General features: G+C 37.9%; 1 protein-coding gene across 3 annotated transcripts in view; it reads right to left on the reverse strand.

The window, feature by feature from the left end:
* The window catches only part of LOC149194322 (uncharacterized), a 74414-nt gene that overhangs the window by 38731 nt on the left and 18997 nt on the right, over positions 1 to 16686 (reverse strand). For 2 of the 3 annotated variants that reach the window (XR_016255064.1, XM_089407477.1), the window contains exon 5: positions 7465 to 7521. Coding sequence is in view for 2 of the 3 variants with exons in the window: in XM_089407477.1 (XP_089263603.1) it covers positions 7465 to 7521 (57 nt within the window). In the remaining variant the exon portion in view is untranslated. The remainder of the gene's footprint in view (positions 1 to 7464; positions 7522 to 16686) is intronic. The other variant, XM_089407478.1, reaches the window with a different exon arrangement.

A 16686-nucleotide genomic window follows, 5' to 3' on the forward strand; every position in this document is an offset into this window, starting at 1 on the left:
GCAAGGAAAGGGGGTGGAACCACTAAATTTCACTACCCCCACTGCAATAATAATTACACAGATTCATACACCCGTGCCAAAAAGCACCTCTGCGGAAAAAGGCCATGGGATGGGGATAAACAAATAGGAATCAAAACATGTACTGGTGTGTCAGCAGCAGAGAGAGCCAAATACATAAGGGAAGAGGAGGAAGCCCAATACAAATCTAAAAGATCAAGGGGTTTCTTTGAACCAAACTCACAATCACACGCACAAAAAACTCCTTCAACATCTTCCTATGGCAGTGGATACGAAGGCACAGGGTCACCAAACATCTCTTTAAGGTGTAGAACCATATTAGATTTCCTTGATGAAGGGTGTAGGAATGATGTGGATTCAAATGTTTACCAATTTCTCTATGCATGTGGGATACCATTCAATGTTCTTCGCTCACCTTATTGGCATGAAATGGTTTCTGCCATAAATGATGCCCCTAAAGGATACAAGAGCCCTGGGTATGACAAGGCTAGAACCGTTGGACTTGATCATGAAAAAGAAAAAATATCACATTCTTTGAGTAGAATGACAAGTTCATGGACTGAGCATGGGGTGTCCATTATATCTGATGAATGGACAAATGTGAAAGGCAAGCCATTGATAAGTGTTCTCGCTATGTCTGCTAGTGGTGCCATCTTTCTTTCAGCATATGATTACTCAGACAAGTTCAAGACCGGCATCAACATTGTAGAACCATTACTTGAAACAATTGAACGTATTGGGTCATACAATGTCATCCAAGTCATCATTCATAATGCTGCTAATTGTAAGGCAACGGGAGCAATTATTGAGGATAAATACCCCAACATATTTTGGTCTAGGTGTTTGGTTCACACAATGAACCTTTTGATGCATGATATTATTAAAAACAAAAACCAACAATACAAATGGATTGGTGATTTGTACAAGAGAGGCAAACAAATGATAAAATTTATTACAAATCATAGCAATACCCATCGGCTTTTCCGCAATCACTCAAGATTAGAGCTATTGAAGATTGCGAAAACTAGATTTGCTAGTTATTACCTCACTTTCAGGCGCCTTTTGAAGGTAAGAGAGTCATTGGCTAGCATGGTATCAAGTCCACACTGGCAGGTATTAAAGGAAAGAGCTACAAATGCAGCTGACAAGCAAGGTTTTGAACAAGTGGAGGAGACCACTTTTGATGGTTTGTTTTGGGCATGTGTGAGGCAAGTATTGGAATTCACCAAGCCCATTTATCACATGATTCGTTTTGCAGATACAGATAAACCAGTGATTGGGGAGGTGTATGAGCAAATGGTTACCATGTTGGGGCAAATAAAAGATATTGTTCGGAAAGATGATCCCAACTTGTATATACTGATTCACAATTGTTTGTGTACACAGTGGAATAAACTTAATGTTATACTACATGCCTTGGTGTATATCCTTACGCCAAAATACTACTCTCCAACTTGGTTGGGCCAACCTGCATTTGCGGGTGGGGCTAGGGTCAAACCCCATATAGATCCAGAGGTAGCAACAGGGTATATGGAAGCATTAGACAAGTTGGTACTTGACACGGAGGAATGTGCTAATCTGCGTCTTGAATTAAGTAGATACTTCAGTTGCACTAGTTTTTTTTTATTCTTTGCATGCAATGGAAGATAGAGACAGATTTGATGCTCTCACATAGTGGGAAGCATATGGCAGCATAGGAATTTTGCCAAAATTGGCAAAAAAAAGTTCCCTCACAAGTTGTAAATACTTCTTCTGTAGAAAGGTGTTGGAGCACCTACAGCTTCATACATAATGTGAGAAGAAACTGACTCAATGAAAACCGGGCAAAAAGCTTTGTTTATGTGCACTACAACTTGAGGTTGTTGAGTCATTACTGTGATCGGGCTTATGAGGATCCAACATATAAAATTTGGGACAACCACCCAGAGGATGATAATTTGCAGGATGGCACTATACAGCTTGAAGAACTAGAAGCAGAACTTATGAGAGAGGAATATGAAGCAACAACCATGCCACCCCCACCATCCAGTAGCAGTGCTTGAGTTCCAAGTCTTGTTCCTTTGTTGTCACCGCCTCCGTGTACATCCTCACATGGAGGGCATGTGCCTTCTGGTTCTGGTCATGGGACTATGCGGGAAGAGACTCCTAGAAGACCACCACAACCTACTCAATAATTAGACATTATTCGTGGTGGCAAGAGGAAGTAGTGGATGATAGATTTACTCGTCTTTTCTAGTTTCTAGTAATTTTAATAATTGTTGACTCTTTCATATTTATTATGATATTTTTTGTAAACAATATATGACAATTTAAGTTTTAAGTTTGAAGTTGGCAATTATAGCTCATTGGTAATGAATTATGAATATGATGCTTCGTGAAAGTTGAAAGTTGTTTCATTTCATTTCATTTTATAACATTTCATTTCATGTTAGATATTATTTGTTGTAATGGTTACACTTAGCTTACAAGTACAACTTTGATGATCAATGATGATAAATGTTATATATTGAATTTCGAAAGCTTGAAACTTTAAGATTGATAAATCATGATTCATGAAACTCAATATGTTGTATGTTACTAACTTGTGGGCGTGGTTGATGAAGATTATAACTTCTAGATGATTGTTGTTATATGGTTCAATCTATGTTTTTTATGTTTTTTATATCTAATTCATCATTCTACATGTTTTTGTTGACATATATGCATCAAAATATATAAAAATAAAAATAAAAATATATATATATATATGTATATTATAAAAAATGCTCCGGGATTCGCTCCCAAACTGGGAGATTCTGAAAATGTCGCTCCGTTTTCGATCCCGCTACCAAGTAAACTTACTCAAGAATAACAATAATAATTCTATGTTACCGGATCCGTCAGGCCTAGCAGCTGGATCCGCGGATCCCCGGATCAGAGATGGATTCGGATCCGGATCCACGAAGATCCGCCCTGCCCAACATTTGTTTGTGTATAATATGGTTTGACGTCAGCACATATTTCCAAATTATATTTCAGTGCAGAATCTAGAAAGAAAATGTCAGTGGATGAATAACTCGATATTGGAAAAATCAGCCGTGCGGGAGTTCATTAATTTGTGTAATATGGTTTGACGTCAGCACATATTTTCAAATTATATCTCAGCGCAGAATTCCAGAAAGAAAATTTCAGCGGATGAATAACGCTATATTGGAAAAATCAGCCGTGGGAATAATTAACAAGGGAGTTCATTAATTTCAAGATTATAAACCTGCGGTTGACCATAGTATAAACTTTATTTCAAGATTATAAGATATGGATGTTGGGATATTCTAATTAAATTATATGTTTATTTTAAAAGTTTGATGAAGTAAGTTCTATAAAGTAACTTCATTTAATTTAAATATAATAATTATTAAACTATATGTTTATTTTAAAAGTTTCATAAAGTAAGTTTATTTAATTTAAATATAATAACCAGTAATTAATGTTTCAATATTATGATACATTAATTTTAATATATTAAATTAATAATAAATTTTTTCATCTGAAATTAATAATTATTTTAAAAATATTATATAGAAGTTTAATATTTAAAATTTCAAACAGAAATTATAATTTTTTTATTATATTTTTTTACAAATTTAATTAATATTTATAAATAATATATTAATTCTGATACTATTTATCTAATATATCTAATATATATTTTTATAGGTTCTATATATAAAAACTATATATTTAAAAATTAATATATGTTTTTATTTTATTTTCATATAAATTTAATTTTTAAAAATTATAAAATATTTTATATTGTTTGTACTTGCCGTATCGGGATCCTGACTTTTCAAAAAACTGGTGGAACCGTATCCGAATCCGGATCCATATCCGAATCCCGATCCGAATCCTGGTAACTTAGTAATAATTGTATTTCTCTCTTTACATTAAAAACATGAAATCATGATTACATGTCCTTATGAAGACCAAACCTATTTACATATTTCAACACTAGGCAGGTTCATTGAGTTCCCGGAAAACATGTGCTCAGGTACTTGAAGGGCATAGTGTATTTTGGACTGAGATATGTTGGTGATTGATATTTTTCTAATCCCCAGCAACTAATTTGAACAGTATTATGAGATACAGAAACTAGAAACTGAACCGTGAAATTCACTGCTCAAATATACTGAGTATGCTAACAAAATTGAAGTGGAAAATAGATTTACAAAGACACAGGCACACAATTAACAAAACAACAGATATACCCTAGAAACCCCAACTGGAGAAAACCTGTTAATTTGTGTGTTTTTATTGATTTGCTCAGAAAAATCTCAGTAATTAATTACAAAGCATTGGAAAAATTCTCTTTCAACTCTTTGTTCCTCAATACAATATCCTACACACCCTAGACCAATCTGGCTTCTCTCTTGAACAGGTTATACCAATTGTGCACGCTGAATTGCCTCCTTGCACAAGCTATCTCGGCCTCCTCAAGTGATGCGCTCTGACTCTACCTAACCTCACGCACTAGTCTGGAACTATTTTCCTGAGCTCAAAACACAAATTCTTGCTAGAGCATAATCATATGTCTCACCAAATCTGCGCCCTTCTCTATATAGAATCGAACTGCTCTTCAACTCAAGCAAATTGTCTCCTTAAACCCAAGTCGAACTGCCTCACTAAACTCAAGTCTAACTGACATCTACAACTCAAGCAAACTGGCCCCTTGAACTCGAGTCAAACTGCCTCACTAAATTAAAGTCGAACTGAGATAAAATCTCCATGCATGCTGAGTTCGATTTACTATTTTTAACTAAGGAAAATTAGAGAATTTTCCTAAGTCAACACTAAGATCAAGTAAGATTGTGCCTTAGCTTCAGATGCGGGTTCTTCCTCCAAATTTAGTGCACTTATAAATTTAGCAGAACCCTTCCTTCTCTAACTTCAATTAACAGTGACATGGAGGTGTTGTTGCAAGGTTTTTCATATTTTGATTGGGCAAGTAGTGCTTGTAACAAAAAGAGCACTTTAACTTGTTGTTTTGGTTTAGGTTCACATACGGTTTCCCGATTTAACAAAAAACAAAATTCTATAGCACTCAATTCAACAAATTCGGAACATATGGAAACCAGTTTTGGTAGTTGTGAAGCCATCTGACTTTGCAAGTTACTAGCACAATTGACAACTCAGATGTTGGACACTACTATGATTTAATGCGATAATCAAAATCGTATCAAACTCTCTAAAGATCTGGTATTTCATGATCAATCCAAACACACTGAGATCAAGGATAGGGTTTAGAAGGGAGCTATGGTTCTGCAATATGTCCAACAAAGCGGCAAGTCCTTGATATCTTAACTAAGCCATTTGCAAAAGGGAAATTGAAGATGTTCAAATAGCAAATTGGCGTGTTGGAGAACACCATTATCAGTAACAGGATTGTTAGTGAAAGTATCTCCAATAGTCTTCTACACAAGTAGATCTACCCAGCTGTTCAACAACAGTGTATTGTGCCATATAGAAGCAAGCAAAGGCACATCACAGTTCTCAAGGAGGCGTATCACTCTTGAGTTATAGAAGAAAGGGCTCATGCAGGCCAACCAGCCTTAGATAAGGCATCCACCACCAGCAGCTAATTTGAGAGGCATGTGCGGCCAGATAAAGACAGACTATTATAAATTCTATTTCTGAGTTTGACTTAGGATAAAGAAAATTGTATTCCTAAGTTTGAGTCACTTGCAAACCCTTTTAATAAACCCTAGTACACCTTCTCGGATCTATAAGAGAGAGCACAGAGGTATGGATTCATTCATTGAGTCTTGAATCAGCAGCTAGCAGTTTAGGGGCATTTTCATGTAGAACATTCTTTTCATGCTCAGAATAAATAAAGGTAGTGACAGGTTTTGGCAGTCCTTTATTGAATTATGTTCATTGTTTCTACAGCATGTGCTGTTTCGGTAATTTCTTAGCTCTGCTGTCTTTTAGTTTCCTGTAGGAATTGTACTACAATGTGAAATCTGTTTACCACGTGTTGGAAAATTTCTCCAAACATCCTCCCTTACCCCAGTAAAACATCTTTGGAGGTTTTGATGTCATGCTTTGTGAGTCCTCTTAGCTTGTGGTGGTGTCTATGTAATGTCTTGCAATTACAAGCTACCATACTACAATGTAATATCCCTATGATGCTTATGTGTATCATATTTTGTTTGCTAAAAGCATAGTACAAACAAAGACAGCAATTACAAAACAAAGTTGAGACTGTAGCAGTGTAGCCAGCTTAGTATTTTGATTTAGCACCAAAACAACGCACTTGCACAAAGAGAAAATTCCCCATCTCTCAACTCATCTAAGAGATCCAAAGGCAAGACGATATACACAAGATGTTGGTGAAAAAGGCTATCATAATTCATAATGCCTAATCTCCTAAAGCATGAGAAATATCCTTCAAATTCTCTACCATATCAATCATACTTTTTAGTCTCATTGACCACAGATTGGTCATGAGTAGACACTAATATTATTTTATTTCATTTATAGCAACATCCTACACGAGGAAGGATAGAAAATGGAACCTGCAAAAAAGATGGGTGGGAAGCCTAACAAAAATAATAGATGGGAACTTACAATTAATGACCTAAAACACTCTTAGGTGGGGCCTCACAAAAAATAATGGTGATCCCCTACAGGGATATCTACCTTCATAGCTTAGTCTTCCTGGTCAATCTTATAGATATTCCTTTAGGTTATGGATTCTGACCTCCTCATATTGTGTGCGTAGCTTAGAAGATAGGGTTGTGCTCCTATAAGCTTTCCATTGTACAACAATTATAATTTTTTTGCTGTAATAGGTTAAAGGAAAATTAAATCACTTGAAAACACTAACATCTTTCCAATAAAGGTAGATACTACTCAATACTAAAAATAACTGTTGAGGGTTAGTATTCAAATATAATGATGGAATTCAATATACTAACTCTGACCTATGGTTCCTCGCTCTCTACTAATAACCTTCAACAGGAAGATGAAGATGTAAACAACAAAACAAGGATTCCCTTGCATGGTTCCTTTACTTTTAAGTATATAATATCTGATAGATTTTGCTTGCTCTAGATTACTATGTCCAAACGTTGAATAGAAATCATTATTGCAACCTTACTGTTTGGCCATGTACTTTCCAAGAGATTGAAGCAGAATAATAGTAAGTTGTCACAAGAATCAGATTTTAGCCAAAAGATGTTTCAGTGTGTTTTCTTGCATCGATATACAAAGTCAATTTTAAATCATAAATTTTCTCACACTGCATTTCTATTTACCTCAAGATAAATGGGAAAGATAGAAATTGATACAAATGATGTAAGACACAAATAAAATCCTACGAGTGATATTTATCTCAATTTTCAATTTACATAATGCAAAATATTACACTAAGCCTGACCTCTTGATTCACAAATGCCAGAACTGACATACCTGAGTCTCTTTGCAGACAGATTCAAATTCATCCTGCAAAAGAAGAAATGTATGCACCTGTATTAATATCAGAATCTTGATAACCATTAATTTTTCACATTCCAACAGCTATCACTCTCTCTTCCACAGCAGTATCATGCATAGCTGGTCAACTTATACTGGAGAATGTAAACAGGAATCGAACTAACGCTGCTAGACAGTTGCATCGTGAAAACAATTGACATTTGCATCTTTGGTCATTTTCTAGACATTAGAAATAGTATATGCTGCAAGGCTAAAGAATTGTCCCATTGGAATTACTTGGTAAAATGCCCAATGACAATTTCCCAGTCACTAATGGACAACATCTTGCAAGCTCTCTTGCAGAAAATTCAAGCTTTTAATTCAAGTCCATCTTCTCAACTAGCTATGAATACAAAACATGCACGAATGAAGAATTACAAACACTCAGAGAAGCTAAACAAACTACCATGAAGACTAAATTGCATAATCTATCCAGCTAAAAATATTTTTTTTTGTTTCACAGTTAACATCTTGATCCCGAAAACCTTTGCTACATTGGTGATTCTATAGACAGTAATTATGATTTTTGACAAGTTGAATTAATTTGCTGATATGATGCAAATTTGACCAGAGACGTTGATGAAAATTGTGTTTAGGGCATGCAAGCCTGATGCTCCTGTGCATATTAATGCAGCATAGCTGTGCACAAAGTGATGGAAAACAAAGGAAAAAAATAACTATATTAGCATCAACAGATGGCTAGAAAGAATCATAGTATTCAAAACTGGCCAGGTCAAACCACTAATCGGTCAAACCAGCCAATTCGTTAGCCTCAGTGACCAAACCAGCCAATATACCCAGTTCATGCCCTTGCAGACCTTGGTTTGGCATCCAACTGGTCATAAACCAGCCAGTTTGGCCATAAACTGGCCAGTTCCATTATAAACCGGTCGGTTCATTACCAGCGCAGTTTAGGGAGTCCGGGCCATTAATGGCAGTATTTCAGGTGGTTTTGTGTAATGTTCCCTAAAAATCTAAGTTACCAGGATCCGGATACGGATCCGCCAGTTTTTTGAAAAACCAGGATCAGGAAACGGCAAGTACATGCAAATATAAAACATTTTAAAAATTTAAAAATTTAAAAAAAAAAAAAAAAAAAACATATCCTAATTTTTAAATATGTAATTTTTACATACAATAAATAATTATATAAATAATTCCAAACTTAATGTATCATTTATAAATATTAATTAAACATTAATTAAATTTATATAAAAAAAAAAACATATGTGAATTTTTAAATATATAACTTCAATATAATATTTTAAAAATAATTATTAATTTAATTATAATAGATTTAATACATTATTTATATATATTTAAACATCAATTATTAGTTATAATATTTATATTAAGCAAATTATTAAACTTATTTTAAAAAACTTACTTTTAAAACTTGAAAAGAAACTTTAAAATTGATTAAAATAAAAATTATTTTTAAACTTTAAAATATCTAAATAAAAACTTACTTTTTAAACTTTAAAAATATCTAAATAAAAATTTAGATTTTAAACTTCAAAATAAACTTTAAAATATCTGAATAAATATGAGTGGATTATAAACTTCACGTAACCTGCATTAAACTTTAAAGTTTATAATGTTTTGTATTAAACCTTATAATATGGTCAAATAACATAAAATAATAAATTGGCGTTGGCAGACTCCCTAGTTTATTTTCGCGGACGCCGATTCATTAATCCATTTCTTATCATTCCTTAATTGGCTTGCGTCTGGATGATTAAATTTTCTGTTTTGGAATTTTGTTCTGACATTTGCTGCAGATTTGTGCGTTGACGTTGACGGTTTTTTACCTGAGAGACGCTGGACCGAACGGAAGTTTATTTTCTCGGATGCCAATTCATTAATCCATTTCTTATCATTCCTTAATTGGCTTGCGTCTGGATGATTAAATTTTCTGTTTCGGAATTTTGTTCCGACATTTGCTGCAGATTTGTGCATTGACGTTGACGGTTTTTTACCCGAGAGAAGCTGGACGGAACGGATCTTTGCAGATCCGGACCCGAATCCATCTCTGATCCGGGGATCCGCTGATCCAGCCATTAGACCTGACGGATCCAGTAACATAGCTAAAAATTAGTTGTCCAAGGGATGAAGTAGCCTATCGATCCATGTAGGCTATAGTCATTGATAAAGGGGAAAACCCCAAAATCTGGATAAATTTTGGGGTAGCTGGGCAAAGAAACCCAAAAATGGGGTTTGGAGTAAAGTTTACTCAATCATTTAAGAAGAAGAGACCCCTCTAGGAAATCTATAAATATGAGAGGATTCAATTCATTTTGGATAATTTTACCTCTGTATTTTGAGCCATATGCTCTGAGAATTTTAAAACCCCTTTTTTCTCGTCAATTTCGATAGAGAAAGATTCCACCCTAGTTGACACCCTTCTATATTTTCTCTCTGTTCTAGCACAGGAATAACAACTGGAAGGCAACGGTCTCTGTTTGTTTTTGACATTGGTTCTAGCACAGGTTTTGTGAAGGCAGCGCTAGTCAAGATTCCCTACAAAGACAGTATATAAACGAGTTATTCCTGAAGCAATCAAGTTTGTTGAAGACAGAGAAGAAGCAAAGGTTGTGCTAAAACCTACTCTGAGGGCCTCCAAATTATTTGGACAAATGATCCAAAATGGATCTTGAGTAAAACCTCTAAGTCTAAGTCTTCCATAATGTTAAAGACCTGACGGAGTTATAAAGGGAGAAGAGCAAAAAATCGCATCGGAGAAAGCCAACGAAAGTGTTAACAGACCATAGCCTTAAGAGAAATGCGATAGCGATTCCAAGTGAAACAACGTGAACCGTTGATCGAGCGCGCAAATCAACGGTCCAGATTAACTACAATATCGCATCGCATGGAACCAAAGGGAGGACTTAAACACATGATAGCAAGCTTAAGCGATAAGCGATGGCCGCTTTATCGCATCACAATAAACTAAGGGAGAGGACTTAAAACAGGCGCAAAGGCTTTTAGCGGACCCGAAGGATTTATGAATAAAACAGCAAAAGATTTGAGTTCCGTGGTAAAAGGTATTTCGGGCAGGCTTCAGGCAGTAAGTGGTATTGGAAGGGCTTCGCCCAATCCCATACACTAGCCGACACATAGCATGGCGCAAGAGAGAGAAAACCACTTTTTCGGGTGGGTAATCCTCGTGCAAATGGGCCACCCGAAATAACCATCCGCCGTCGGATTAACGATCATAGATCAACGGTCCAGATTAACTACAATATCGCATCGCATGGAACAAAAAGGAGGACTTACCAAGGGCCGAAGACATTGCGATATGCGATCGCCGATCGTGATATCGCATCGCAGCAATACAAAGGAGCGGGGGCTATGCAACATGCGACGTACAATATCGATAAGCCCGAACCTAAAAGGATTATAAACATCGTTTCATAGGATATTTGAGATCCGATAAAATGTTTTTGTCGGGTTTTTCAATGTATTCTATGTATTTCTTTGCATTTTCGATAAAATGAAATAAGGCCCAAATATGTATTATATCGGGGGATTTTTGCGTAGGAAGACCGAACGGTCGGTTTCACCAAGCCCGTCGATCCTTCCGTTTCTAAAAGAAAATGTTCTTCTGCCTTAAGCATTTTTAACAAAACATGTCCACACTGAAAAGGGAGGTGAACAGACAGGGCCGAGAGGCTTAAAAACCACTCTATGGCAAACAAAAGAGGCAAAGGAGAGCAGAAGAGAAAGCGGAAGACATAAAGCAAGAGGGAGCAGCTGTGTACTCTTGTAGACTTGAGGATTTCGAGGGAGTCCCTATGTTTTGTCATTGTTGTGTTAAGACTCTATTCGAGCTCACACTTGTAATCATCTACTCTTGAAGACATAATATAGAGGTCGACACTGAAAGCTTGGACCAGGAGACGTAGCCAAGGGGGTCTGGTGAACTCCTTCATTATTTTGCTTGTGTTGCTTTGTGACTGTTATGTTTTCTAATTCCTCATTGTCTATATTATTCGCAATCTTTCCGATCCGTTGCACTAAATGATATAGGCATTCCTGCACATGAGTCTGTAATACCTTAATATTGATTTAAGATCTCATTTTCATATTAACAAACCAACTCCTAATTTTTGAAGCCTAGTCTTAACCTGGATGGTCAGTGAGGAAGGAATCAAAAACCGCAATGGCATTACAATTGCTTTTTTGGGCAGAGCGAGGATATTTTAGGACATAACCTAATTGGAGCATCATCAAGATCTGTAACCAAGATTATTACATGAGCAGATTATTACCAGAGGTAGTCAAGAACAATCTCATTCTAGGGCAAACATCTACCCTTCATGTGGAGCGGGAACCTTCGGTGTAAGGCACAAATTGCTCTTGTAGCTCGAGTCCTATGGCAGATTCGGAATTGACATGGAACAGAATACAAACCTGCGACAACTCATTTGGACAGAATCACATACAATGTTGACTATTGATTATTTTGGAACATAATTACTGTGAAAATTTGGAAGCCCCAAATTTATACTGCACCAACAGATTAAGTTCCTTCTATCTATTAATTACTACACAATTATTTATTGTTTCCTACAATAAACACCGAAACTAATACACTGTAGCCTTCACCATTTAAATAAAATGTGGAAAAAAGAAACTGAACAAGAAAAAAATACACAACACATCTACACAGTTATTTTTGGACAAATGTCCCCAGAAAAACCCAATGCGGGAAACCCAGTGCAGAAGCTAAGGGTTTTATTATTATGCAATAGTAATTTCTGAATACAATCTTTGGATGCTTTCCTGACTATCCAGTACAGAGAATATTACTGACAGAGAGATGAGTGAGATTACCTCACACTTTCACTAGATATCCTGGTTGATCTAACCCCTGGCTGCCTCTGTGCAGTCTCTACGCAATCCCTGCATCACAACTATTGGGGTCTGTGTCACTCCTCCCGGCTGATCGATTTGCCTCTGAGACTTCGCCTTCTACCCTCTCAGTCTCACACAACGGTTTTTGGCTCTGAAAATCGATTCTCCAACAAATTTACAGATCCCCTCTGGGCTTCTGCGCTGCCTCTGTGTGGCCCTACGTCAGTGTCTCTGGCTCTGCGTTGCCTCTGTTGAATCTCTCTTTGCTTTCTCTGCTAAGTATTCCTAGATCAGGGAAATCTCCAACTAGAACTATCCCTGCCCCTCACTGCAAAAGATCACTTCGAAATTCTCTCTGACAGCGGCACTGCTTCAGAAATTCAATCTTCTGATCTTCACGCGATGTGTTCTCCAAGTACCCATCGATGTCCTTCTTATAATCCTCTAATTGAGAACCAACAGCCCAAATTAGATTCTAATCCATGGCTCAGATCATTTGGGCTTGATCTCTGTCTTCTTCTAGAAGTTTAACCCACAATTAGATTAATACCCTTTAATTATTTTAATTTCATAAGTTTAGACTTAGGCATCCATAGAAATAATTGATTATTTTAATAAAACTATCTCCGGGTGGAATTTCCCAAAACGATTTATGGGTATTGGAGAATACATGTGTCTAAGCCTCCTTGCAAATTTTGAGACTTATAGCACATCCGATGCTACCAAAAATCAACACTCCCTCTTAGCAAGGAATGTGCTCTAATAATGCAACCTGTTGAAGCATCACTCTGACTCTGGAACATCTCCCTCTGCGTTGTTGATGTCTGACATTGTTGCCCACCAACTATTGGGCAAATGTTGCATCTGTGTTGTTGTTGGCCCTGCCATTGCCAACACTACATCTACACTGCAACTCCCTCTCAAATTTTGCATCCGTGTTGTTGTTAGCACTGCCACTGCCAACACTGCATTTGCACTGCAACTTTCTCCAACTGTTGTTGCTACTCCATCAGCAACGGAAAAGCATCCCAAATTATTGAACTGATGTTCAGACGTGATGCATCTATTGTTGGAGTTATGATTGTTGCTAGTCTCTACGCTGACAGTCAGACCCTCTGAAGCCTCTACGTTGTCGTTGACTCTACTTTGTGCCAACTGCACTGCTGCCAACTCTAGCTCTATGTTGCTCAATCTTTGGCGCTCCTAGCCACTGCAACTGTCACTCTGACACTCATTTGCACCAACTAACACTAGTCCATCCTGCTACTTCTAATTTGGGCACTCGTAGCAAGGTTTTGATCCGAGAGGTGGACTCCTCAAGGATCCTACCCATCTGCAATCCTTTCTAACTACAGCTTTAGATCACCCCACCTCCCTCCTGGAGGTATCTAGGCTATCATGGCAAACTCCTCCTTGATCTTTGCGAGTGCAGCCTTCAAATCATGCTTCTCATCTTTGTCCTTCTTTCAGAGAGGACATTGTGTTGCTTAGTGACCAAATTCACCACACCTGAGGCATTTAATCTTCGAGACGTCCTTCTTATGCCTTCATTGCTCATACTACCCCTTGGATGCGAGGGTTGCATTCTCTTATTCCTCCTTGTGCTTCGACCCACTGTTGCTGCTTTCGTCAAGTTTACACTTGACCAATCTCTCCTCAAGTCCTCTTGCTTAAGAGCTACCCACATTCCTTCCCAACCCGGCAAGTTCTCCCTACCCAAGATGCTCTGGACAAATACTTGCCACTCCTCTAAAACTGAGTTGAGGGCCAGTCTTACCATCTTAAAAGATTGAGGTGTAGACCCCACAGTTGTTAGCTCATCTCGGGTCTCATGAAGCTTTGCAAGGAATTGATCAATGCGTTCCCCCTTCTGCATCTTCTTCTCTGAGACCAGATCAGTGCGATCCCGGGGGGGCCGACCCACCAGACTACACCAGCGCTCCAGGATTGGATCCACCCCTGGGAGGCACCCTAGAACCTCCAGGCGACAACAGTGACATCCCAGTATGCCCATAGGACAGCAAAGTTTGACAAGCTCTCTCAGTTTTCTTCTCTCGACCTCAAATGTTAGGAGTAGGAACTGGGCAGGAGACTCCTTCCCCCTTTCTTCTTCTTCTCCTTCTCTGCTTCATCGCAGTGCTTTGTTTCAAAGCCGAGAGCTTCTAGCTTCTACATTTACATTTACTTAGATTATAGATGTATTTCTGCTTTTTAAGAAATGTTAAAGGGGATCGTTTGGTCCACCGGCTTGGCATGATGTGATCATTGTATCTGACAGTCCCGTTGATCTATTATGGTCATTTGTTGGACATTAATAAAATTATCTTATCTTATCTTATCTAAGTACATCTTCTCCGCTGCTCAGAAGATCCTTGATACAGCATTGATAATGCATCCCACATCTCCTTGGCAATCCCTCTGTCAGCGATGTGACAGACCACATGACCCTTCACTCCGTCGAGGATCATTATCTTTGTCTTTGCCATCTCTCCCTTGTACTTTTTGAGCGGATCTAAATCCGCGGCACAACTACCACACTGTCGACGGAGGTCTTAAGAAAATATTCATCTAGAAGGCATGACATCCTTGCCTTCCAGAGCACATAAGTTGGATGCACCATCCAACCGATCTTGATCTCTCAACCCACTGGCTGCCATTTCTGCCACTCGAAAAAGTCGAATGACCTTCTCTTTCCTGCTACAGCTCAGCAAATGAGAATTTGAATTCCCTAGCTAGGAATTCTCTGAGGAAGAAATTCCCTCAAGTGTCTTTTCTTTCTTCTGATGTCTTTCTACCCAACAACTGCCTACAGAAAACAATATCACACCAGGAACCCCTCTTCGTTGAAACTTATGTTGCGCTGCTCCCTCTGCCGCTGACAAATCTCGATCAGGAAACCCTACCTATGTCAACTCACTCAGAGAGAGAATTACCAAGAAAATCTTGCCCTTCTGGCCTAAACTACGCACTCCCTCTGGGGATTCGATTTGCTCCGATACCATGTGAAAATTTGGAAGCCCCAAATTTCTACTGCACCAACTGATTAAGTTTCGTCTATCTACTATTTACTATACAAATTATTTACTTTTTCCTACAGTAAACATCGAAACTAATACATTGCAGCCTTCTCCATTTAAATAAAATGTGGAAACAAGAAACTGAACAAGAAAGAAATACACAACACATCTACACGGTTATTTTTGGAAATGTCTCCGGAAAAAACCCAATGCGGGAAAATCGATGCAGTAGCTGAGGGTTTTATTATTATGCAGTAATAATTTCTGAATACAAACTTGGGATGCCTTCTTGGCTATCCAAAACAAATAATTTTACTAACAGAGAGATGAGTGAGATTACCTCACAGTATCACTGGAAATCTTGGCTGATCCAACACCTGAATGGCTAGCCCCTGGTTGCCTTTGCGTAGTCTCTACACAATCCCTGCGTAGTCCCTAAGTCACAGCTATGGGGTCTGCGTCACTCCTCCCGGCTGATCGATTTCCCTATGAAACTTCGACTTTTGCCCTCCCAGTCTCACACCCCGGTTTCTAGCTCTGAAAATCAATTCTCCACAAATTTACAGATCCCCTCTGGGCTTCTGCGCTGCCTCTACATGGCCCTGCGTCAGCCTCTCTGGCTTTGCGCTACCTCTGCGTGGCCCTGCATCAGCCTCTCTGGTTCTGCTGAGAATTCCCCGATTGGGAGAAATCTCTAACCGGAACTATCCCGGACCCTCACTGCAAAAAGATCACTTTGAAATTCTCTCTAGTAGTTGCTCTACTTCAAGAATTCGATCTTCTAATCTTCACTCGATGTGTTCTCCAAGTGCCCATCGATGTCCTTCTTATAATCCTCCAGTTGAGAACCAATGGCCCAAATTAGATTCTAATCAATGGCTCAGATCATTTGGACTCGATCTCCATCTTCTTCTAGAAGTTTCACCCACAGTTAGATTAATATCCTTTAATTATTTTAATTTCTTAAGTTTAGACTTAGGCACCCATTAAAAATAATTAATTATGTTAATAAAACTATCTTCGGGTGGAAGTCCCTAAAACGATTTTTGGATATTGGAGAATACATGTGCCTAAGCTTCCTTGCAAATTTTGAGACTTAAAGCACATTCGATGCTACCACAAATCAACAATTACATGTTGTCATAATTCGTGGACCTTCCCACAGATGGTCCAAGCTCCTAACATGAAGGAAATTGCATTGTGAGTGTTTCATGGAATCCTGTAGCAGAATCCTAGTGTCGCGGCCAACATCACAAAGTCGAAGTACAGTTTCATGTAGTAGATC

This window comes from Pinus tabuliformis, chromosome 2_2 (genome assembly GCF_031772625.1).
Source record: "Pinus tabuliformis cultivar Carrire ecotype Pingquan chromosome 2_2, CPIR1, whole genome shotgun sequence".
Lineage (NCBI taxonomy): Eukaryota > Viridiplantae > Streptophyta > Pinopsida > Pinales > Pinaceae > Pinus > Pinus tabuliformis.